The following is a 26,084-nucleotide window of genomic DNA, read 5'->3' as shown; positions in this document are numbered from 1 at the left end:
CCATGCCAGATCTGTACTCTTCCCCAAAAGCTTGCATTGCTACAAGGAGCTGACATGGCTTTACCCACCAGGACAGTCACGGGGGAAAACAGCCAACATTCGACTGTGTCCTTTACCAAATTGCAAGTCATTGGCTATGCCAGATAATATTAGCTCTTAGCTAGCGAGCCTTAAAATGCAGAACATAGGTAATTATGTTGAATATTTAGAAATGGCTATGTCAGAATACAACAGTTTAGGGCATTTTAGAAATTGAGTAAAATTGTCCATCTCCTATGATCACTGTGTAAATGAAACTTGATACAGTTTTCTAATAATCTACAACTGGATTTGTCAGTCAGTTAAAGTGGAACCTAAACTTGTTAGATTATTTGACCCAAACAGAATGGTGCTTTATAAAAAAAAGACAAAAACAAATTACTCAAAGAATTTTATTGATTTTTAGATTTTACAAAGAAAATAATTACAAGGCTTATCAAAGGCATATACATTACAAACATCCCAAATAATTTACCCTAGTGTTAAAAATTAAATCAAAATAATCTGTCCTATGAAATCTCAGTGTAATCATTTTTACCCACAAATTATTGTTAATATACACTACTGTATATAGAAATAGTACATTATTTTTTTCTCTAACTGGCTAAATATACTCTAACAACGAGCAATACGTGCTGTATCAACTTATTTTCACTAGAAGAAACATCCTTCACTCCATCACCAAACAAAATTTGATAAGAATTGTATCCTACTATTGTACACACTAATTCTGGTATTTTATCCCAAACTCTCTAAAATAAATCACATTCCAAGACTTTTAACTAAAAAAGTATTTCATCTGTAGCCACTAAAATATATTGGATCAGAATTAGAATACACTTTATTCTATTTACTTGAGTCAAATAAGCAACCCTTTATTAATTTTTCAAAATTGTTTCTCTATTTGTTTAAAGATCAATAAAACTGAAAACCCCCAAAAATGTAGAAAAGAAAAGTAAAAGTAAAATGACTATACCTACAAAGCTAACAAAGATTTAGTTGACACAGTAAGAATAAAAATTAAACCCCATATTATTATTTTACAAACAGCCGTTACTTGTATAAAATAAAAAGTTGTAGTAATCCCCTTACCAATACACTGACACTGCCATCCTGATGCTTACCTAGCCTCCGACTGTCTCTATTCTTCCAGACACAGCGATAACTTGCTTATAAGTAGAGTTGAGCGATACCATCCGATACTTCAAAGTATCGTATCGGATGGTATCGGCCGATCTTTAAAAAAAGTATCGGTATCGCCGATTCCGATACCGGAAGTCCCATTCAAGTCTATGGGACTTCCGGTATCGGAATAAGAAAAACCCTTTCCTGCCCTTGTACAGCCTCTCTGGGGTCTGTACGGGCCTTTCGGGGGGCTGTGCCGGCCTGCCAGGGGGTCTGTGCAGGCTCCGGTGGTCTGTGCCGGCCTGCCGGTGGTCTGTGCAGGCTCCGGGGGGCTGTGCCGGCCTGCCGGGGGGCTGTGCCGGCCTGCCGGGGGACTGTGCAGGCTCCGGGGGGCTGTGCCGGCCTGCCGGGGGGCTGTGCCGGCCTGCCGGTGGTCTGTGCAGGCTCCGGGGGTCTGTGCAGGCATCGTCCGATGGGACTACAAGTCCCATCGGGCGATGCCTGCTACCATGACAGTGATTGACACATTAGCCAATGATGGGACAGTAGTAGTCCCATCATCCGGCTAATGTGTTAAATGTAAAAAAAAAAAAAAAATTACATGCTACATACATACAACATGCATACTACATACATGCTACATTCATACTACATACTACATACATGCTACATTCATACTACATGCAACATACATACTACATATATACTACATGCATGCTACATACATACTGCATACTACATGCTACATACATACTACATATATACTACATGCATGCTACATACATACTACATGCTACATACATACCACATACATACTACATATATACTACATGCATGCTACATACATACTACATATATACTACATGCATGCTACATACATACTACATGCTACATACATACTACATACATACTACATATATACTACATACATGCTACATACATACTACATGCATGCTACATACATACTACATGCTACATACATACCACATACATGCTACATATATACTACATGCATGCTACATACATACTACATATATACTACATGCATGCTACATACATACTGCATGCTACATGCATGCTACATACATACTACATACATACTACATGCTACATACATACCACATATATACTACATACATACAATACATTCATACAATACATACATAGACATACAGTACATATAACATAGAGTAACATACTTACCAATACTTGTCACATTGTTCCCCGAAGCCATTGTCGTCTACGGAATAAATATTAACATAACAAACCACAAAAATACTCACCCACGATCCGAAGCAGTCCACGAGTGTGTCCCACGACGATCTTGGGTAGAGAACTGCAGCATCAGATGATGCTGCCGTTCTCTACGGGCTGCAGGAATCCAATGACGGAAGGTAGGTATCCTTCCGCACTGTATTCCTCCGCCACTTAAAAAAAAAAAAAAGTCCCTAGTCTCACTTTATGCCATTGCTGTGTGGGAAATTCCCACACAGCAATGGCATAAAGTGAGACTAGGGACTTTTTTTTTTTTTTTAAGTGGCGGAGGAATACAGTGCGGAAGGATACCTACCTTCCGTCATTGGATTCCTGCAGCCCGTAGAGAACGGCAGCATCATCTGATGCTGCAGTTCTCTACCCAAGATCGTCGTGGGACACACTCGTGGACTGCTTCGGATCGTGGGTGAGTATTTTTGTGGTTTGTTATGTTAATATTTATTCCGTAGACGACAATGGCTTCGGGGAACAATGTGACAAGTATTGGTAAGTATGTTACTCTATGTTATATGTACTGTATGTCTATGTATGTATTGTATGAATGTATTGTATGTAGTATGTATGTAGTATATATGTGGTATGTATGTAGCATGTAGTATGTATGTAGTATGTATGTAGCATGCATGTAGCATGTAGTATGTATGTAGCATGCATGTAGTATATATGTAGTATGTATGTAGCATGCATGTAGCATGCATGTAGTATGTATGTAGTATGTATGTAGCATGTATGTAGTATGTATGTGGTATGTATGTAGCATGTAGTATATATGTAGCATGTATGTGGTATGTATGTGGTATGTATGTAGCATGTAGTATATATGTAGCATGCATGTAGTATGTATGTGGTATGTATGTAGCATGTAGTATATATGTAGCATGCATATAGTATGTATGTAGTATGTATGTAGTATGTATGTAGCATGCAGTATGTATGTAGTATATATGTAGTATGTATGTAGCATGCATGTAGTATGTATGTAGCATGTATGTAGTATGTATGTAGTATATATGTAGTATGTATGTAGCATGTAGTATGTATGTAGTATTTTTTTTTTTTTTTAACATTTAACACATTAGCCGGATGATGGGACTACTACTGTCCCATCATTGGCTAATGTGTCAATCACTGTCATGGTAGCAGGCATCGCCCGATGGGACTTGTAGTCCCATCGGACGATGCTTGCACAGACCCCCGGACATCAGCACAGCCCCCCGGCAGGCCGGCACAGCCCCCCGGCAGGCCGGTACAGACCCCCACAGGGTGCACAGACCACCGGCAGGCCGGCACAGCCCCCCAGCAGGCCGGTACAGACCCCGGGCAGTCCACACAGCCCCCCGGCAGGCCGGCACAGCCCCCCGGCAGGCCGGCACAGCCCCCCGGCAGGCCGGCAGAGACCCCCGGAAGGCCCGAAATGACGGCGCATCATGATGCGCACACACCGCGCATCATGATGACGTCAGGCCGTCAATCAACTGAACTTCCGATTCCGATGCCGAATTCCGATATTGAAAAAATATCGGAAGTCGGTATCGGAATTCCGATACAGCAAGTATCGGCCGATACCCGATACTTGCGGTATCGGAATGCTCAACACTACTTATAAGATATGTGACCTGTGAAGTCAATCACTGGCAGCAGCAGTGACCTGTTACCACCACTGGTGTCAACACACTACATCATCACTGGAGGCTAGTAACTAGAGAATGGAGAGGATCAGAGACACCAGGGCAATAGCAAGAGGGGATTGGTAATATGAGATTACTCATTTTTTGTCATTTTACACAATGCTCAGTTGTTTGTATGAGAATGGATAACTCATAAAAATAGAGTTAACAGTATGAAATCTGAACACAGACTTATTGGAAAATGCTTGGATAAAGGTGTTTTACAAACTAAGTTCTTTTTAAGATTTACAACAACATAGCTGCATGAGGTAATCCGGATAAGAAAAAATAGTGGCACTCAACACCAAATAAAATGCTGACTTTTTATTGAAACTTGAAATTGCTAAGTTGGGCTGATGAAAACCCAGTCGGCCAACTCCGTTTCACTTGAACACACACTTTATCATACCATGGCCAAAGGAACATCAAGATCTCTGGAAAAGGGACTTGTAAATTTGAGATTGTTGATATTGTTTAACAATTTTGGTTCTCAAGTCCTCAGATAGTTCTCTTATTCTCTTTATGTTCTCCATGCTTTGTGTGGCACACACAGACACACTGCAATTATTGAGTCAACTTCTCCCCCTTTTTATCTGGTTTCAGGTGTGATTTTCACATTGCTCACAGGTGTTACTTGCCACAGGGAAGTTTGAACCAGCATCAAATGCTAAAACATAGCAATTTTTTATCTGGCCCATTTTAGGGGTTTTATGTGAAATTTTGTCCAATTTGACAATCAGAAAAGAATCTTGTGTTGTTCCAATACACACAAACATGCGTATAACATCTTTAATTGCAATAATATTCTGAGAGAAATACCTTTTTTGGAACAATTTCAAGGGTGCCAACACTTTCTGACATGACTATATAAACCTAATTTAAAGCAGCAATTTTGCATTTAGCAGTTCATTAGAATTAGGCCTGTAGTGTTAAAGAAATTAATAGTGAAACTTACAAACATACAGTAGATACTACGAGCTCATCTCAGTCAACAAGTGAGACTGCAGTTGTGTTCATTTACAGTACAGGATCCTTGGGCACATGTGCACAGTTCAAAAGGAAAGCTGAGATCAATATAAGCAGCATTTATTTTTATAGCACTAAGATCTTCTGAGCCCCAGACATTATATTTTTTTGGAGTTTTTGAGGTGGGCTATTATTAACCAACTGCATTAATAATTCTAAACATTATCTCATTACACTTAATGAGGCTATACTACTTCATTCTTACAGTGTATACAGTGGCATTTAAAAGTTTGGGTATCCCTAGTTAAAATTACTCTTATTGTGAACAGTTAAGCAAGTTGAAGTTGAAATGATCTCTAAAAGGCCTAAAGTGAAAGATGACCTATGTCCTTTGTATTTTAGATAAATTTATATATACTGTATATATATATATATATATATATATATATATATATATATTTTCATATTTTACAAAAAAAATTACAAAAATGAAAATGGGCCAGTGCAAAAGTTTGGCCACCATGTATGGTTAGCACCTAGTACCTCCCCCTTTTGCAAGTATCACAACTTTTAGGCTGTGTGCCCACGATGCGATTTTTAAGTGTTTTTGCCACGATTTTCAGCGTGAAAACGCTGCGAAAATGTTTAAAAATCTTGTACAGAACGCACCCCATGCATTCCTATGGCATTCCACACATGTTGTGCTAATGCTGCGCTTTTTTCCGGTGCGGAATCGCATCGCAGAAAAAAATCGCAGCATGCTCATTCTTTTGTGCGGAGTCGCAAAGAATTGCTGCGATTCCGCACCCATAGGAACGCATGAGAATCGCTTACTTCCCGCATGTGGCTATGCCCACCATGCGCGAAGTTAAGCATCTCATGTGCGGTTGGTACCCACGGTGTGGAGGAGAGGAGACTGTCCTCCAGGCCCTGGGTACCATACCCCTGTAAAAAAAAGAATAAAAAATAAAAAATCGGGGTATATTTACCTTCCGACGTCCCGCGCTGCCATCCCGGGCCTCAGCGTTCCCAGTAATGCCTTGCGGCAAGGTCCTGTAATGACGTAGTCTCGCGTGACTCTAGCAGTCTCGTGAGATCGTTATAGCAACGCGAGACCAACGTCATCACAGGTCTCGCAAGGCATTACTGGGAACGCTGAGGCCCGGGATGGCAGCGCAGGACGTTGGAAGGTAAATATACCCCGATTTTTATTTTTTAATTATTTTTTACATTCTTTTACTATTGATGCCGCATAGGCAGCCTCAATAGTAAAAACCTGGTCACACTTGTCAAACACTATGTTTGACGAGTGTGACCAACCTGTCAATCACTTTCCAAGTGATGCTTCAAATCGCTTGGAAAGTGCTTGAATATCGCACGCAAAAATCGCGGCAAAATTGCGAACATAATCGCAGTAAAATCACGGCAAAATTGCGCGGAAAAAAACACACGATTTCTGGGAAGGAGTCCGGTTTTCAGTGTCCGGATTTAAACGCTACGTGGGCACATAGCCTTAAATGCTTTTTGTAGCCAGCTAAGAGTCTTTCAATTCGTTTGAGGTATTTTCCTCCATTTTTCCTTGGAAAATTCTTCCAGTTCTGTGAGATTCTGGGTCGTCTTTTATACACTGCTATTTTAAGGTATAGCCACAGATTTTCAACGATGTTCAGATCAGGTGACTGAGGGCCATTTTAAATCCTTCGGTTTGCGCCTTTTAAGGCAGTCTAGTGTGGATTTTGAAATGTGTTTAGAACTACTATTATCCATTTGTCGAAGCCATCCTCTTTTCAACTTCAGCTTTTTTACAGATGGTGTTATGTTTGCATCAAGAATTTGATGAAATTTCATTGAATCCATTCTTTCTTCTGTGAAATGTTATCCATGCCATTGGCTGCAACACAACCCCGAAGCATGATTGATCCACCCCCATGTTTAGTGGTTGGCAAGATGTTCTTTTCCTAAAACTCTGTGCCCTTTTTTCTCCAAACATACCTTTGATCATTGTGGCCAAAGAGTTCTGCTTTAATCTCATGGATCCACAGGACTTGTTTCCAAAATGCATCAGTATTGTTTAGATGTTTCTCTTGCATACTTCTGATCCTGAATTTTATGGTAAGGACGCAGGAGATGTTTTCTTCTGATGACTTTTCCACATTTGTGCAGGTGTCTCTGAACAGTACGACAATGCACCACAACTTCAGAATCTTTCTGAAGGTCTTTCGCAGTCAAGCAAGTTCTGATTTGGTCCTCTAGCAATTCTACAAGTAGTTTTCACTGAAATTTGCTTGGTCTTCCAGACCTTATCTTGATCTCCATTGTTCCTATTAACTGCCATTTCTTATTTACACTTTGAACTGAGGAAAGGACAACTAGAAAACTCTTTGCTATCTACTTATTGCCTTCTGCTGATTTGTGGGTCTCTACCATTTTCATTCTCAGAGTGTTAGGCAGCTGCTTAGAAGAAGCCATGGCTGCTGTTTCTTGGCACAAGGTTAGAGGACATTGGGTATTTATAAAGCTGGGAAATTTGCATCACCTGGCCTTTCCTAACGATGACAGTGAACAAGTCATAACCCTAACAGGCTAATTAAGGTCTGAAACCTTTTTCAAAGTTATCTTTGCACACAAATCTCCAAGGGTACCCAAAGTTCTACATCGGCCCATTTTCCTTTCTGTAATTATTAAAATGTAAAAAATGAAAATATATATCTTTTTGCCTAAAATACAAAGGAAATGTGTCATCTTTAACTTTAGCCCTTTAAGGGATCATTTCATCTTCAACTTGCTTAACTGTTCACAATAACAGTAATTTTGAACAGGGGTGCCCTAACTTTTACATGCCACTTGTACTTCCTCTCTTCTGCTATGATTACTAGCGTCATCAGGAACTCTATCCAGATTGGTCAGAAGATGCTGGCAATAGTAATCCTAGACAACAAATTTCTGCAATAAAGAAACCAAACACGATAGCCTTAAGAATAAGAAGGGTATGTTCCACATCATGTCTGCTACTGATCACAATATGTAACTTTTATTACTTCTTGTGTCTAGTCCAAAAGGTCTTAAAGAGGACTTTCACCAAATTTTTCATGTTGAACTGGACACACAATGTAATAAGCACTGCAGAGCAGATTAAAACATTTTTTTAAAATGCCTCTCTGTTGCAGAGATATCAAACTATTTGGTACTAAAACAAGTCCAAGTGGGCGTTGCCGAAGAGATTTTGCTGTGGGTGTTTACTTCATCCTATTTCTAATGCTGAACAATCATAAGAAGGCACACTGTGGATAGAAGAGCACACCCCACCATAGCACTGGCAGTGATTCTGCTCACCTCACTGCAGAGTGATGACATATGCTGGAGCACAGCAGACCTGAGTGTGATTAATTGTCTGTTTTCCATACTCAATGCTAGACTTGAGAGCAGAAAGCGGTCATTTACTCACATTCAGCTCTGCTGTGCTTCAGAACATGTCATCACAATGCAGTGGGGGCATTCCTTTCTTTCCCTAGTGTGTTGCTGCCTACTTATGATTGGGCAGTGTTAGGAGGAAGAAGTACACGCCTCCAGTGAAATCTCTCTGTTAATGCCCACTTGGACTTTACATTTTTTTAGCTGTTTAGCTGCCCAATACTTTGATTGCTAATGTCTCCACAATGAAGATGTTCTAACTTGAAAAAACAAAAACATTTTATTCTGTTCTACAACACCAATTCCATGGTGTGTCTAGGTCACTGTAAAAAAAAAGTGAAAAAACCTCTTTGTTGGAGAAAAATTCTTGCTTAAACTTATACTTAGTTTTGGAATTTCTAGAGAAGCATTTGGAAGTCTGGACTAGTACATATAAACAGAGTTTTAAATGCCTGCATATTTTTGAGTCCAATTGCTTGCAGTTTTGCAGAATTTTTTCGTGTCTGTCTTGTAGATCTCTGCAATGTCTGGTACTAAAGGATCATCTAGGTTGGGATCACGAAGTAAGGTGTATATGGACGACAAAACGTTTGAGAGAGTGAACTCTGGAGACCACTTTGAACTCAAAATATCAAGAGAAATAATTGTGTTGTTTATATTTGGGTGATATATTTTGGTTACGACGGTAACATTTGGTGGTTTGAATGGATAATCTGTTGGGAAACGGATTTTGAGATAAAAGACACCATGTTGATAGGGACTGTTCAAAGGTCCCAGAATTGCTACTTGCCAGTTAAACAAATCATTTCCTACTAATCCTGCTGAGAAATAAGTAGGAGGGTCATTCTGTAAGGCAGTTAATTCTTTCTGTATGATCTTCTCTGCTATGGAGCTGCCCAGTCGGTGAACGGAAGATAAGACAGGTCTCCAATCTTGTAGAAATGTACTGGTCCCAAGTGATGTGGACTTAGATTTCTTTATGTTGGGAAACATTAGCTTTTCCTACAGTAGAATTAATTTAAATTGAAAATTTTTCATATACTAATGTTATTGACATGTAACATTTATTTTTAAAGTTGTATTTTAGATGACTTATCAATTGCAGTTTATATACTTAGTTTCATTGTATATTTATGGCGATTACTCTCTGTAATGTGTAGCCACGTAAAATATAAAAGTATCATACCGTTTTAATTGATTCTTCAAGTGCTTTTTTAAACATCCAGTCCTCATCCTCTTCCTCATCCTCATTTTCTGCCTGTTAAATAAATGAGTTATAGTTTATTATTTAGGTAGCATAATGTACCATCTAGAAGAGAAGGTAAGAAAAATACTCTGCATAGCCATTCATCCTCCCTATACATTTCTTTCATTGTCTGTTCTTGATTAACAAGAAATATACTTCACATTGAATTACATTAATTATCATGCTGCAATTCTAGTAAGGCCACATGCACACATTCAGTGTTTGGTGAGTTTTTTACCCCAGTATTTGTAAGCCAAAATCAGGAGTGGGTGAAAAATGCAGAAGTGGAGAAAATGTTTCTATTAAGCCGGGGTCACACTAGAGAGAAATACGGACGAGTGAAAAGCGTAAAAACCACGCATTGCACACGGACCAATGATTCTCTATGGGGTAGCTCCCATCGGCCGTATATTTCTTGCGCATATTTTACGGTCCATGCCAATCGGAGCATGCTGCGATTGTCAGCGTATTCCAGCCGAAATACGCCAATGCAAGTCTAAGGGTGCGCAAAAAAACCCACATTACACATGGACCAGATGTGTGACTTGCGAGAAATATGCACCCGGTGTCCTTTAACAAAAGCCGGCAATTCAGTGCGCGATACAGTAAAATCACACTGACAGGTTTAATAAAGAAACGAAAGAATAGATATATACACATAGAATACATACATTGTGGTGTAGTGACCACTGTGTCCGCAAGGGGGCGCTGTGTGGGTGTCCCAGGACAGGCGTATAAGCAATTCTATTGTCCTGATAGGTGTAGGATGCTGAATGATCATAATGTATCTCAAGGTGGGTGGCCTTGAGATGAAGACTGATGCTTGTGTAGAGCAGCAGTGATACGGCTGAGGTGCTGTGGCAATGTGTCAGGAAGAAGTCTCCAGGTAACTAGGGAGACGGGTGGTCCTAGTTACCTACAAACCCACACAGGGGGTGTGTTTAGTACACTATAGTAAAAGACTGAGTGTGTGAAGGACCTGTAATGAGGTCCTAGCCATGTGACCCGGTGGGCGTGGCTACGGACCATATATGGTCGCCACGGTAGGTCAGATGTGGCAAATGCAGGGACCCGATTGGTCCAGAGCGGAAGGTCAAGTGCAAAGAGACGTCTGTCTTCCTAACAGCACGTGTGGATGCTGTGTTTAATGGCTGCAAGTGTCTGACAGTTCCCAGGGAGAGCGAATGAACGTCTGCCATATGGATGAAGCAGCCACGAGGTAAAACCCTGACGGGGTGAGAACTGTGAGGCTAGAAAGCCTGCGCATTGGACATTGCATAACCTGTGTGAATACAGGGATGATAGAGGGAAAGCTCTGTCATGGATGCTATGCTGTTGTATATTGCTGCTGTGGGTTTATGATGGAGGAATAAACCGCATGGAGTATGTTATGGTTTATGAAAACCCGGTGCCGGATGTGTTTTATTCGCTGCCAAGCGAGTGATCCCCTAACTGAATGACAGTGCTACCTCACAGACTATATATATATATATATAATATATATATATATATATATACATACACACATGTCAATGAGAGATATATATATATTTATTTATATTTCATAGAGTTCTACATAGCAGAATAGCCGCAAAATCAATTGCCGGCTTCTGTAAAATCATTCCAAAATCCGACATGAAATGACACATGGTTTACATACAGTAGACTATTTTATTTCATGTACTTTTTTATATGTCCCTCACTAATAATTAAATTAGGGTTTGTGTGTAAAATTTGGGATGTCTAGGTGGTAAATTAAGGGGTTAATTCATTGGAAAAAAATGTGTGGGCACCCACGGCAAAATCTTGACCAAAGACGTAAAACAGGTGAGTGAGGGCAGATTTTAATAGCCTTGAGAGAGACCATTGTTTTTGCCCCCCCCCCGGCTACAAAAATCTGCCCCCAGACACCCCAGAAAAGGCGCATCTTTAAGATGCGCCTTTTCTGGCACTTATCCTCTCTATTCCCATTGCCCTGTAGTGGTGGCAAATGGATTAATATTAATGGGTTAATGTCATCTTGCAATTGGAAGGTGACATTAAGCCGATTAATAATGGAGAGGTGTCAATTAGACACTTATCCATTATTAACCAAGGACTATTAAACGGTTAAAAAACACACACAGACATTAATTAAAAATTAAAAATTATTTTAATGAAATAAAGACACCTAGTTTTTAACAAGATTTATTGCTCTGGTAATCCAAAAATAAACCATCGACCTGCCACAAAAATAAAGCAAAAAATCAACCACATCCTTACCTCTCCACTGCTCAGTCAGGTTCCCCGCTGCAATCCATCAGAAAGGGTTAAGTGGTTTACACAGGGACTGGTGCTAATGCGATCAGCCCCATGTAAACCACTGCCAGAATGAATTATTTCATCTCTGCGCAGCCTCCCTGTTTGCTCTGAGATGAACTAATGAGTGCGGGAAAGTTTCTGCATTTTTTCCCACACTCATTAGTTCACCTCAGGTCAGCCAGTTAAGTCAGTGAGGCTGCACGGAGTGGTTTTGTGGCTCTACCAGTCCAGAAGCTATGGGTTTAATCCTGTTAGTTTGTGTTTCTTCCTGCTGTCAGCACTGGGAGGGGCTTTTCACTGTATAAACCCCTGAGAGCCAGTACCTCAGCCAGTCAATGCTTGTGCTAACTGGCTTTACCAGCATTCAATACATTTAGTGTTTCATCCTGATTTATTCTGTTCTCTGACCTTGACTAGTTTGACGTTTCTTCTGCTTGACGATTTTGAACCTCCCGTATCTGCTGAATCTGACCCTACTACCTGACTATGCTTCTTGCCAGCTTGCACCACTGAACAGCAGCGGACTCTGTGGCTCTAGCCAAAGAACCTCTGTTTCAGTTCCAGATCCCTGTACAGTGGAACAGTATAACTTGTGTCAGGCCTGTTCGTGGTAGCAATTTTGGATCTGCTTTTGACCATGAACAGTGCATGCGTGACACTGGCCTAAATTATATAAATCAAGGATCACCAACATTAGTGTATGCATGTCATCAAGTATGTACAGATATAAAATAGTATGACTACAGAATCACAAAAGATAATCTTGAAACTCATGTTACAATGCAATCTTTCAAGACTTCTTAGGTCTCTTCCTAAGGCATGGTATAACAAAGTTTCTGCAGAAACACAAATATATGCACAAACAAAAAAAAAGCAGCATGGTATAATAAATATTTAACCCCATAACTACCAGGGGTATTTTTGGTTCTGCATTTTCATTTTCCCTCCCCTTCTTCCCAGAGCCATAACTTTTTTATTTTTCCGTCAATATGGCCATGTGAGGGCTTGTTTTTTGCGGGACGAGTTGTACTTTTGAACGACACCATTGATTTTACCATGTTGTGTACTACAAAACAGGCAAAAAATTCCAAGTGCAGTGAAATTGCCACACACACAATCCCACACTTGTTTTTTGCTTGGCTTTTTTGCTAGGTTCACTAAATGCTAAAAGTGACCTACCATTATGATTCTCCAGGTCATTATGAGTTCATGAACACCAAACATGTCTAGGTTCATTTTTATCTAAGTGGTGAAAAAAAATTCCAAATTTTGTTAAAAAAAATTGCACAATTTTCCGAGACCCGTAGCGTCTCCATTTTTCATGATCTGGGGTTGGGTGAGGGCTTATTTTTTGCTGGCCGAGATGACGTTTTTAATGATAACACTTTTGTGCAGATACGTTCTTTTGATCACCCGTTATTGCATTTTAATTCAATGTCACAGTGACCAAAAACAGGTAATTATGGCATTTTGATTTTTTTTTACCGCTATGCTGTTTAGCGATCGGGTTAATCCTTTATTTATTGATAGATCGGGCGATTCTGAACGCGGCAATTATTATTAGTATTATTTATTTATATAGCACCATTGATTCCATGGTGTTGTACATGAGAAGGGGTTACAATACCAAATATGTGTGTATGCTTGATTTTTTTATTGATTTATTTTGAATGGGGCGAAAGGGGTGTGATTAGAACACTTATTTTTTTTATTTTTTTCATATTTTTAAAAACATTTTTTTTAAATTTTGGCATGCTTCAATAGCCTCCATGGGAGGCAAGAAGCATCCCATACTCTCTACATAAAGGCAATGCTCAGATCACCTATATGTAGCAGAAATACAGCATTGCTATGAGCACCAACCACCGAGTGGCACTCATAGCAATCAGGCATCAACAACCATAGAGGTCTCCAGAATACCTCTGGTTGTTATGCCAATGCAACAACCTGATGGGGGTCAGCGATGCGCGCATTTCTGGCTGCACTGTTTAAATGCCGCTGTCAGCATTTGACAGCGGTGTTTAACTAGTTAATAGGTGCAGGTGGATCGCGATTCCACCTGCGCCTATTGCGGGCACATGTCAGCTGTTCAAAATAGCTGACATGTCCCGGCTTTGATGTGGGCTCACTGCAGAAGCCCTTAAATAAGCCAAACAAACTGAGCTCATAGAGTGAATCAAAAATTGGATTAGATTAGTGAAAATGTTATAGTCCCAATATCCAAGTAAGATCAGAGGCCTGGTGCCCTCAACGCCTTTGGAGCCGATTCCTCATATTCTGTAGTGTCATAAATCCTCCTGATAGATTTAGTCCTGTTTGGATTGTTTATGCTGTGTCCTGGACCACATAATTTTTTTTTCTGTGCATATATCTGTGTTTCTTCAGAAATTTTGTTATGCCATGCCTGAGGATGAGAGTATCAGGATCCTGACAGCACCGGCGTACAGCCTCCGCTGAGCAGGGACTCACCCACACTGTAGGGACCCCTGGGGACCAGAACAGCCAGAAAGTACAGATGCACAGGACCTGAACGCTGAAGTTTAGCAAGCCGGCACAGGACCTACGGTCATGTGACTGCAAGGGGGCGGGGTTTAGCATCCTGCTTTCAGAGAAGGTAGAAAACTCAGTCGGGCAAAACGGAGGTCATACACAGTACGGGCAAATGAGGTACACGAGGGGTAAACAGACGGGAGGTCAGACAAAGCCAAAGGTCATACACAAGAGGGTGGTGCGGTACCAAAGGGATGAGCAGAGAGCAGTCGAGTCACAAGCAGAGAGTCATACACGAGAGAGCGGTGCAGTACAAGAGGGGCAGGCAGAACTCGTAACAGGGACAGAACCAGATCACAACCAAACAAGCAACAAGTTATCAGGCACAAGGCACACGTATAAAAGAGGTCAACTAACTCAGCCGAGGGCAGGAGTATAACTGACACTGGACCTAGGTCCAGTGAACATTAAATAGCCGCCCTCTGCCAGAGAGAGGCAGAACAATTAACCCCCAGTCTGACCAGGATGGGCCAAAGCGAAACCCTGTCCTGGATCATGACAGAGACCTAAGAAGTTGTGAAAGCTTGCCTTGTAACAGCATTTATTTTAGCCATTAAAAGACATCATAACTACAAAATAATCTTGTTTCTCCCACTGAGAGCATTCTTTTTTTCTACTGGCTTTAAACTGTTTTTTTTATAGTTAATTACAATGGAAAAATACAAGACAGCATATATGCTGTAGACATAAAGCAGGAGGATATCTTAAAAATGTATATTTTATGAAGCTATATTGGGCAATTATATAATTATTTGTAATTATAAATAAATTAAAAATTATTCCATTATGAAGGCAATCACTAAATGTATGCGGATATACTCCCAAATCTATATTTTTTTCAATTTACCCATGTTGAAGAACTGCACGGACAATATAGTATGTGCAGGTTAAAACCTACACTGTTTACCAAGGTACGCAGAACACTATGCCAAGCTTGAAACTGTATGTAAATACTTTTAAACTGATCAATATGTCTGTTTGCTTTGTGATATTTCTAAAGTTTTATTTTTGCAAAGGCTGCATGTTTTATTCATTTCACAAAAAAAGATCAATTCCATTTTGTGGATCAATAAAAGGGAAATGCCTTAGCGGAACGGAATATCACCAGTCTGATGGAGAATAATAATATTAAGGAAATGTAGCTAGCTGCTACAGAAATATTTCACATTCTCGTTAGCACAGTAACACGATGTGATTTTGGTTCTGGTAGAACAGGTCACTCTCCATGAATGTGTGAATAGAAAAGGAATTCTAATGATTTTACCTGTATAGCAACTTCATTTGATCTATGCGTAGTTACTTTTTTCTCAGTTCTGTTTCAAACTTTCTTTCTATTTCTGTTTTATTAACAATCTTAAAGGGATACATTTGTCCATCAATGCTTAGCCTCTGCATACTGAAAAGTTATGCAACTTTCTAATATATGTGGTTTATATAACAATTCCTTCCTGTCAAAGGTCCTTTTTTTACCATGCATTCCCCATGAGCATATCATACTGCTGAAACTAATGGCAATTTCTGTATGAAGTAAGCAACGGCTTGCATCTGTTCAATGAGCACCCTGCATTTATTGTGGCCCATGCTTTTGGCCAGTGTGGGAGCTCTTAGCACTTTACAAATCATTTGTCATCACATGCAATAGTTAGCAGTTGAACAATTAGGATTGGGTTAGTTTTTGCAGCCTCAATGAAAACATTCTGTCAAATTAAAAATGTAGTCCAATGTGCAAGCAGCATTTTATAAACCAGAAGGCGCCAAACTTATTAAAGCAAAGCTGTAACCAGATTTCACAATCCAAGCTGCATACATTATTAAATAGATCTCTTAGATCTTCCTGCTGAGATCTCACTCTGCTGAATACAAACTGTAGATGTCAGTCAGGTTGGGTGGAGTTTGAATGAGGAAATTGAAGCCTGTATACCAAGCATTTCTGGTATATTTCTGCTGTATACTTAAAGAGCCACACTTGATTTAGCCATACAGACCCAGTTTGGTTTTTAAACTCTTAGCGACCAAGCCAATTTTGGCCTTAACGACCAAGCCGATTTTTACAATTCTGATCACTGTCACTTTATGTGGTAATAACTCTGTAACACTTCAATGGATCCCACTGATTCTGAGAAGTCTTTCGCCAATATGACTTGCATTTATTTATTAAAAAAACAAAAATTTAGCAAAAGGTTTGAGAGTTACCTTTGTGGCCAAAAGTATTGACACCCCTGCAATTCTGTCAGATAATACTCAGTTTCTTCCTGAAAATGATTGCAAACACAAATTCTTTGGTATTATGTTCATTTAATTTGTCTTAAATGAAAAAAAAAACACAAAAAGAATTGTCCTAAAGCCAAATTGGATATAATTCCACACCAAACATAAAAAGAGGGTGGACAAAAGTATTGGCACTGTTCGAAAAATCATGTGATGCTTCTCTAATTTGTGTAATTAACAGCACCTGTAACTTACCTGTGGCACCTAACAGGTGTTGGCAATAACTAAATCACACTTGCAGCCAGTTGACATGGATTAAAGTTGACTCAACCTCTGTCCTGTGTCTTTGTGTGTACCACATTGAGCATGGAGACAAGAAAGAAGACCAAAGAAATGTTTGAGGACTTGAGAAAACAAATTGTGAGGAAGCATGAGCAATCTCAAGGCTACAAGTCCATCTCCAATGACCTGAATGTTCCTGTGTCTACCGTGCGCAGTGTCATCAAGAAGTTTAAAGCCCATGGCACTGTGTCTAACCTCCCTAGATGTGGACGGAAAAGAAAAATTGACAAGAGATTTCAATGCAAGATTGTGCGGATGTTGGATAAAGAACCTTGACTAACATCCAAACAAGTTCAAGCTGCCCTGCAGTCCGAGGGTGCAACAGTGTCAACCCAAACTATCCGTTGGCGTCTGAATGAAAAGGGACTGTATGGTAGGAGACCCAGGAAGACCCCACTTCTTACCCCAAGACATAAAAAAGCCAGGCTGGAGTTTACCAAAACCTACCTGAAAAAGCCTAAAATGTATTGGAAGAATGTTCTCTGGTCAGATGAGACAAAAGTAGAGCTTTTTGGGCAAAGGCATCAACATAGAGTTTGCAGAAGAAAAAAAGAGGCATTCAAAGAAAAGCACACGGTCCCTACAGTCAAACATGGTGGAGGTTCCCTTATGTTTTGTGGTTGCTTTCCTGCCTCTGGCACTGGACTGCTTGACCGTGTGCATGGCATTATGAAGTCTGAAGACTACCAACAAATTTTGGAGCATAATGTAGGGCCCAGTGTGAGAAAGCTGGGTCTCCCTCAGAGGTCATGGGTCTTCCAGCAGGACAATGACCCAAAACACACTTCAAAAAGCACTAGAAAATGGTTTGAGAGAAAGCACTGGAGACTTCTAAGGTGGCCAGCAATGAGTCCAGACCTGAATCCTATTGAACACCTGTGGAGAGATCTAAAAATGGCAGTTTGGAGAAGGCACCCTTCAAATATCAGGGACCTGAAGCATTGTAAGAAACTCATTGATGGTTACCGGATGTGGTTGGTCGCAGTTATTTTGGCTAAAGGTTGTGCAACCAAGTATTAGGCTGAGGGTGCCAATACTTTTGTCTCGCCCATTTTTGGAGTTTTGTGTGAAACGATCAATGTTTTGCTTTTTGCTTCATTCTCTTTTGTGTTTTTTCATTTAAGACAAATTAAATGAAGATAATAATACCAAAGAATTTGTGTTTGCAATCATTTTCAGGAAGAAACTGAGAATTATCTGACAGAATTGCAGGGGTGTCAATACTTTTGGCCACAACTGTATGTCACACAAAATAGTTAATAAATAACATTTCCCAAATGTTTACTTTACATCAGCACAATTTTGGAACCAATTTTTTTTTGTTAGGATGTTATAAGGGTTAAAAGTTGACCAACGATTTCTCATTTTTCCAACAAAATTTACAAAACTATTTTTTTTAGGGAACACATCACATTTGAAATGAGTTTTAGGGGTCTATATGACAGAAAGTACCCAAAAGTAAGATGATTCTAAAAACTGCACCCCTCAAGGTGCTCAAAACCAGATTCAAGAAGTTTATTAGCTGTTCAGGTGCTTCACGAGAACTGAAGCAATATGGAAGGAAAAAATTAACATTTCAAAATTTTTTCACAATAAATTTATTTTAGAACCAAACTTTCTTATTTTCACAATGGCAACAAGAGAAATTGGACCACAAAATTTGTTGTGCAATTTCTCCTGAGTACGCCGATACCCCATATGTGGAGTAAATTTACTGTTTGGGTGCACGGCAAGGCTCAGAAGGGAGAGAGCACTTTTCGACTTTTTGAAAGCAAAATTTATCTGAAATTGATGGTGGACGTCATGTTTCATATGGAGACCCCCCCTGATGTGCCTAAACAGTGGAAGCCCCCCACAAGCGACCCCATTTTGGAAACCATACCTCTCAAGGATTTTATCCAGGAGTATAATGAGCATTTTGAACTCACAGGTAAGAGACAGAATTTACCGAATATCGTGGGTGCTCGAGTGACTTGCTCAAGTCCCTGCACGCATGTTTCCTGGCTGTTAGACAACCCAAAAAAGAGGGGATCCGCTGTACTGCATACATACCATAGCACCCAATGCAAACTCAAGTAGCGATCACTTGCACTCAAAATTAACCGTCATATCGTCATTTTTTTTGTTTTGAAAAACCCCCAGTTTTAACCCCAGCCCTAACACAACCCTAACCCCAACCCTAACTTAACACAACTCTAATCACATCCCTAACCCCAACCCTAACCCCAACCTTAACCCTAAATGCAAAGAATGGAAAAAAATTTAAAAAATATATTTTATAATTTTTTTTCTAACTAAGGGGGTGACAAAGGGGGATTTGATTTACTATTTTTTTGTTTTGATCACTGTGATAGGGATATCACAGTGATTGAAAGGAACCAATAGGAAAAATTTCTTATTGCTGCTGGGTACCAGCCGGCAGATTTGGGCGAGCACACTACGCATGCGCCCACCATTTTCTTCCAGGAAGATAATGTGGGGGGCCGAGGAACGGAGCAGGTGGGCCAGGAATGGTGAAGGTACTGGATTCAGGGTACTCCATATTTCTCTTCTCTGATATACTAGATCATATCAGAGGAGAGAGAAATGAATTGTAAATTAGTCTTTTTTTGTGATCACATGACAGGGGACCTTAAAAACTGTCCCTGATCATGTTCTCCCAGTAGCCGAGACACCAGACATTTTTCAACCCTGGTAAGCGCTATAACCTTATTTCTCAGCGCTGTTAAAAAGCGGCGCTGAGGAATAAGTACCCTTAACTGTGTATCAGCGACTGCTAAGGGGTTAATCTTATTGTTTGTAATAAAATGAATGTCTTTATACACTATTCAAAAAAGGGAACACTTAAACAGAATATAACTCCAAGTAAATCAAACTTCTGTGAAATCAAACTGTCCACTTAGGAAGCAACACTGATTGACAATCAATTTCACATGCTGTTGTGCAAATGGAATAGACAACAAATGGAAATTATTGGCAATTATCAAGACACCCTCAATAAAGGAGTGGTTCTGCAGGTGGGGACCACAGACCACATCTCAGTACCAATGCTTTCTGGCTGATGTTTTGGTCACTTTTGAATGGTGGTTGTGCTTTCACACTCATGGTAGCATGAGACAGACTCTACAACCCACACAAGTGGCTCAGGTAGTGCAGCTCATCCAGGATGGCACATCAATGCGAGCTGTGACAAGAAGGTTTGCTGTGTCTGTCAGTGTAGTGTCCAGAGGCGCTACTAGGAGACAGGCCAGTACACCAGGAGATGAGGAGGGGGCCGTAGGAGGGCAACAACCCAGCAGCAGGACTGCTACCTTAGCCTTTGTGCATGAAGGAACAGGAGGAGCACTGCCAGAGCCCTGCAAAATGACCTCCAGCAGGCCACAAATGTGCATGTGTCGGCAAAAACGGTTAAACCAACTCCATGAGGATGGTCTGAGTGCCCGACGTCCACAAATGGGGTTGTGCTCACAGCCCAACACCATGCAGGATACTTGGCATTTGCCACAAAATACCAGGATTGGCAAATTCACCACTGGCGCCCTGTGCTCTTCACAGATGAAAGCAGGTTCACACTGAGCACATGTGACAGATGAAACAGAGTCTGGAGATGCCGTGGAGAGTGATCTGCTGCCTGCAACATCCTTCAGCATGACCGGTTTGGCAGTGGGTCAGCAATGGTGTGGGGTGGCATTTCATTGGAGGGCCGCACAGCCCTCCATGTGCTCGCCAGAGGTAGCCTGACTGCCATTAGGTACTGAGATGAGATCCTCAGACCCCTTGTGAGACCATATGCTGGTGCGGTTGGCCCTGGGTTCCTCCTAATGCAGGACAATGCCAGACCTCATGTGGCTGAAGTGTGTCAGCAGTTCCTGAAAGATGAAGGCATTGAAGCTAATGACTGGCCCGCCCGTCCACCAGACCTGAATTTTATTGAGTACATCTGGGACATCATGTTTCGCTCCATCGACCAACATCATGTTGCACCACAGACTGTCCAGAAGTTGGCGGATGCTTTAGTCTAGGTCTGGGAGGAGATCCCTCAGGAGACCATCCACCACCTCATCAGGAGCATGCCCAGGCATTGTACAGTAGGGAGGTCAGAGAGGCACGTGGAGGCCACACACAATACTGAGCATCTTTTCCTTGCCATGAGACATTTCCACTAAAGTTGGTTCAGCCTGTAATTTGATTTTCCAATTTGATTTTGGGTATCATTCCAAATCCATACCTCCATGGCATATTCATTTTGATTTACATTGATAATTGTTATGTTTTATTGTTCTGAACACATTCCACTATGCAATGAATAAAAATTTGCAACTGGAATATTTCATTCAGAGATATCTAGGATGTGGTATTTTAGTGTTCACTTTATTTTTTTGCGCAGTGTAAATACAAATATATGGTTATTTTCATGCACAGCCTTGTGAGTACCAAATACCTGCCTTTAACATCTAATATTAATACTAGGTGGAGCCATAGGCTACATTATACCATGGAGCAACAGTTTCTTATCCCCCTCTGATGACGGAAATAGCTGTGTTTCCAAAACGCATAAGGGAGAAGTACAGCATGTCCAAGCATCAGTACTTCAGAAGTAGCGTGACGTCACACGCTGTCCGCTCCAGCGCACAGTTCAGTTTAGTTTCAGGTGAGTCACCGAATGGGACTGCCTGAATACTTCACTGCGCATCTATGATACATGCCTTCATCAGGGCTTACACAAGACTGTTCACCAAAGCAATGAGTGTTCTTATGGACATTTATCTTGAAAGTACTTGTGTGTTTCCGGTTGTGCTATTTGCACAACACAAATACATAATACAATGATTGTTTCATTCTAGACGTGTATACACAATGTGTCTATTATGTTGGTATACACCGGCGCTGTTGTTATTACACATTGTTATCACGCACATCAAACAGGTTAGGCTAGTTTCACCAAGCGTATGGAGGAGCTGCGGAGAGATGCAGACTTCCTCTGTGAAGCTACGCCCACGGCCGCACCTCCTCTGGTCAGCTCTGCCTCCGTCAGCATGCAGCCTGCGTACCCTATCTTTAGCATTAGGTACGCAGGCCGTGGCGATGTATGCGTATGCCTCTGCATGCATCGTTTTGACGGTGCAGCGCCCTGCGCCGAATGCATCATGTTGAATTTTGGTGCGGTCACCGCACCGTCAAACGGCACATGCGGAGGCATACGCATACATCGGCATGGCCTGCATACCTAATGCTAAAGATAGGCTACGCAGGCCACATGCCAACGGAGGTGGAGCTGATCGAAGGAGGTGCAGCCGTGGGCGGAGCTTCACGGAAGTCTGCATCCCTCCACAGCTCCTCCATACGCTAGTGTGAAACTAACCTTACTTTTTTGTAACATAATAACACTACTCCTTTGCTTATGTACGGATAACCTAGTTGGTTTACCTGTAGATGTTTGGGGAAGTCTTTGCAGCGTGGGTGCAATACTACTGTATAGACTTGATTTCTTTTTTGTTCATTCATTTTGTATTTTGATAATTAATTAAAAAATTAACAATTCTATTTTTGAAAGGCATTCCTACTTTGCAGCTTTGTTTTCACACTTGCCTAAAATATTTTGCACAGTACTATATATGTACTATATTATAGATGACCAAATGCAATATTAAAAGCTATCATAGCAATTGCAGAAAAATGCTAGAAAAAAAATGTTTGAAACACATGTTGCTGTTCAGAAGCATTGTAAAAAGCTGCAAAAATATTGTGCGTCAGAGCTTTTGAGGACAGAACCCCTTAAGTGAAATTAAATATGCCTGATTACCACATTTTCCAACTTCATTGTCAATGTAACGCATGATTGGACCAGGACTGCTAGAGTGGCTCTCTGTTCTGGCTCATATAAAAAATTTCAGTGCTCAAAACCAGGGAAATTCCCTCTCTGATGCCCATATGCCATAACAGGGCATATACACAGGGGTTGTCTTATGCAGATATCTTCTTTAAATTATTTTATGTATGCCACTATTATAGTTTATTTGTAATTACCCATTAGACTGAGCCATTAAACAGGGAATGAGTACAGCAGTATATGAGACCAGTGATCAAAATAAAAATTATACATGTCCCACAGAAAAAAAGTTAAAAAAAGTGAAAAAAGTAAAATAAAATATGAAAAAAGTAAAAAGAATAAACAAAAAGTGCACACATATCATGAAAATCAGTTTTGCCTTTCAAAACGCAGTGTTTGTGATAAACCAAAATAAAGTACACATAATTGGTATCGCCGCGTCTGGACGACCCGCTCGCTCTATAAAACGGGCACGTTATTTATTCAGGTTGGTAAATGCCATAAAAAAATAACACTTCAAAAATGTAGCTCTCATCATAGTGACACAAAAAAGTGAATAAAAAGCGATCAAGAAGTTATATGTAAAATAAAATAGTAGAAATAAAAACACCAAACTGTACCCCAAAAAAACAAACTAATATGGTGCATCCGGCAAAAAAATAAAGTTATAGCTCTCAGAATATGACGATACAAATACAAATTCATTTAGCAAATATATTGTTTTTAGTGTGTAAAAATAGCAAAGCATAAAAATATAACTCTGCTACCACTGTTATCGCACCGACCCCATAAACAAATCGGTCATATCACTTTTACTGTACGGTGAACGGTGCAAAAAATAAAATAAAGACAATAACTGAATTACTCGGTTTTGTTCATTCTGTATCTGAAAAATCTGAATAAACAGTGATTAAAAATTATTATGTACCCCAAAATGATACAAAAAAAAATCTTCAACTTGTCCTGCAAAAAACAAACCCTCATGCAGCTCTGCATGTCAAAAAATGTACAGCTCTCAGAATATGGCAACAAAAAAAAACTACTTTTTATAAAGAAAGCATTTTTACTGTGTGATAGCAGCAAAACCTAAAAAACAATATAAATCTGTTATCGCTGTAATCGCACCAGCTCGAAGAATAAATCCGCCTTATCACTAGTACTGAACGGTGAACAGTGCAAAAAGAAAAATAAGAATTACTTTTGTGCTGCTACTTGTTCATTCTACCTCCCAAAAATCGGATTAAGGCTCGGCTCATATTTATCCTGCGCTCATTGTGGTTTCCATGTAAATTCCCCTAAAACACGATTCAGACAAAACCCCGGATGGAACCACTCACTTATGAGGCAGATGGAGTCACTTTGGACTGGTCTGTGTTCTGGCAGAGTCCCATCATTTTAGGCGTGGTTTTAGCACACAAGTGTGGGTGACCACAGATCTGTGCACGCTTAAAAAGATGAATACCACTGGAGCAGATGCCAAATGGAGTACAAAGTGTCTCCATCTGCCTCATTATGGTGGGTGGTTGCGTTGGGAGTTTCGTCTGAATCGTATTTTCGTAGGATTTACACATAAACCCTGATGTAAGTGCTCAGCTTAGAACACACGAATGTGATCCCAGCCTTATTATGGAAGCGATCAATAAATGTTATGTACCCCAAAATTTTACCAATAAAAACCCTAATTTATCCCATATAAAACCAGTCCACACTCAGGTCCGTCATCTGTCTGGAACTATAGGGGGCTCCCATGTTACCAGCAGAACAAAGAGTCTATAAACGCGACATGGCTCCCACCCCTGCAAATAAAATCCAGTGAATTCTGTGCTCCCAAATCCAAATGCCCCCTCCTTCTGAGCCCCACTGTGCCTAAACCACAGTAACCGGCTACATGTTTGACATTATTGTAATGGAGTGAAGACACTTAATTTACGGGTGCGTGAATCAAGCTCGGCACAATGTATGGCGACTCTACACTGTATGGGAACACAATATATGGGCAGTAAGCTGGCATATTTGCCATTCTCCAGAAAAAAAGCCTGGCGTGGATGTTACAAAATAGTCATTGCAGCTGTAGATTAATTCATTAAGTGGTGAAGTTTTTAGAATAGGGTCACTTTTTTATGCTGTTGTGGCACAGTTGGGGCTACACAAATGTCACCCGTAAACTATTCTCGCAAAATCTGGGCTCCAAAAACTAAATAGCGCCCCTCCTTCTCAGCCTTGATGTGGCCAAACAGTAATTTCTGACAACATATGGGGCAGAACCGCGTTAGGGAGAAATTGAGCAATAAATTGTGGAGTCTAGTTTCACTTATTAACCATTGTTTACCTGACAAATTTGCAGCAAATACAAAAATTACATTTTACCACTAAAATGTCATATTTCCACGTCTCAATGTTATAAAATTCCGTGAGGCACCTATGGGTTCAAAATAAACACTGTACCCCTAGATGAATTCCTTAAGAGGTCTAGTTTCCAAAATGTGGTCATTTATGAGGGGCTTCTGCTGTTTTCACATGTCAGAGGCTCTTCAAATGCAGCATGGCATTCACAATTTAACCCAGGCAAATAGCGCTTTTTCCTTTCCTAGCCCTGCCATGTGCCCAAGTAAAAGTTTTTGAGTACATATGGAGTATAGTCACGTTCGGGACAAATTACGCAACAAATTATGGGGTCCGTTTTCTCCTATTATCCATTGTGAAAATTACAAATTTGGGGCTAAAACAACATTTTCGTGAATAAACTGAAAATTTTCAATATGACGACCTAATGTTATCAAATTCCGTGTACTACATGTGCATTCAAAATGCTCACTATACCCCTGGATAAAATCCTTGAGGGGTGTAGTTTACAAAATTGAGTCATTTGTGGGGGGTTTCAATGTTTAGGCACATTAGGGGCTCCCCAAGCGTGATATGACCCTCGCAGACCATTCCATCAAAGTCTGCGTTCCAAAACGTCACTCCTTCCTTTCCGAGCCCTACCATGCACCCAAACAGTGGTTTTCCCTCACACATAGGGTATCACTAAACTCAGTAGAATATTTGCAACAAATTTTGGGGTCAATTTTTTCCTATTATCCTTGTGAAAACAAACAAATTAGGGCTGAAAGTACATCTTTGT

At 40.4% G+C, this 26,084-nt stretch overlaps 1 protein-coding gene across 3 annotated transcripts in view; it reads right to left on the bottom strand.

Annotated features, from left to right (window-relative positions):
* Nucleotides 1–26,084, bottom strand: part of EPSTI1 (epithelial stromal interaction 1) — a 149,178-nt gene that overhangs the window by 27,436 nt on the left and 95,658 nt on the right. Inside the window, exons 5-6 of one of the 3 annotated variants that reach the window (XM_073580308.1) lie at nt 9,670–9,741; nt 7,871–9,485 (exon numbers count right to left, since the gene is read on the bottom strand). In XM_073580308.1, the coding sequence (XP_073436409.1) occupies nt 8,928–9,485; nt 9,670–9,741 (630 nt within the window). In that variant the 3' untranslated portion in view covers nt 7,871–8,927. Of the gene's footprint in view, nt 1–7,870; nt 9,486–9,669; nt 9,742–26,084 lie in introns of those variants that run through there. The other 2 variants (XM_073580306.1, XM_073580307.1) reach the window with 2 other exon arrangements.

Source organism: Dendrobates tinctorius, unplaced genomic scaffold (genome assembly GCF_039654945.1).
Source record: "Dendrobates tinctorius isolate UK_male_01 unplaced genomic scaffold, ASM3965494v1 ptg000064l, whole genome shotgun sequence".
Lineage (NCBI taxonomy): Eukaryota > Metazoa > Chordata > Amphibia > Anura > Dendrobatidae > Dendrobates > Dendrobates tinctorius.
The sequence above is the reverse complement of the archived record's forward strand: the minus strand, read 5'-3'. Positions and strand labels throughout refer to the sequence as shown.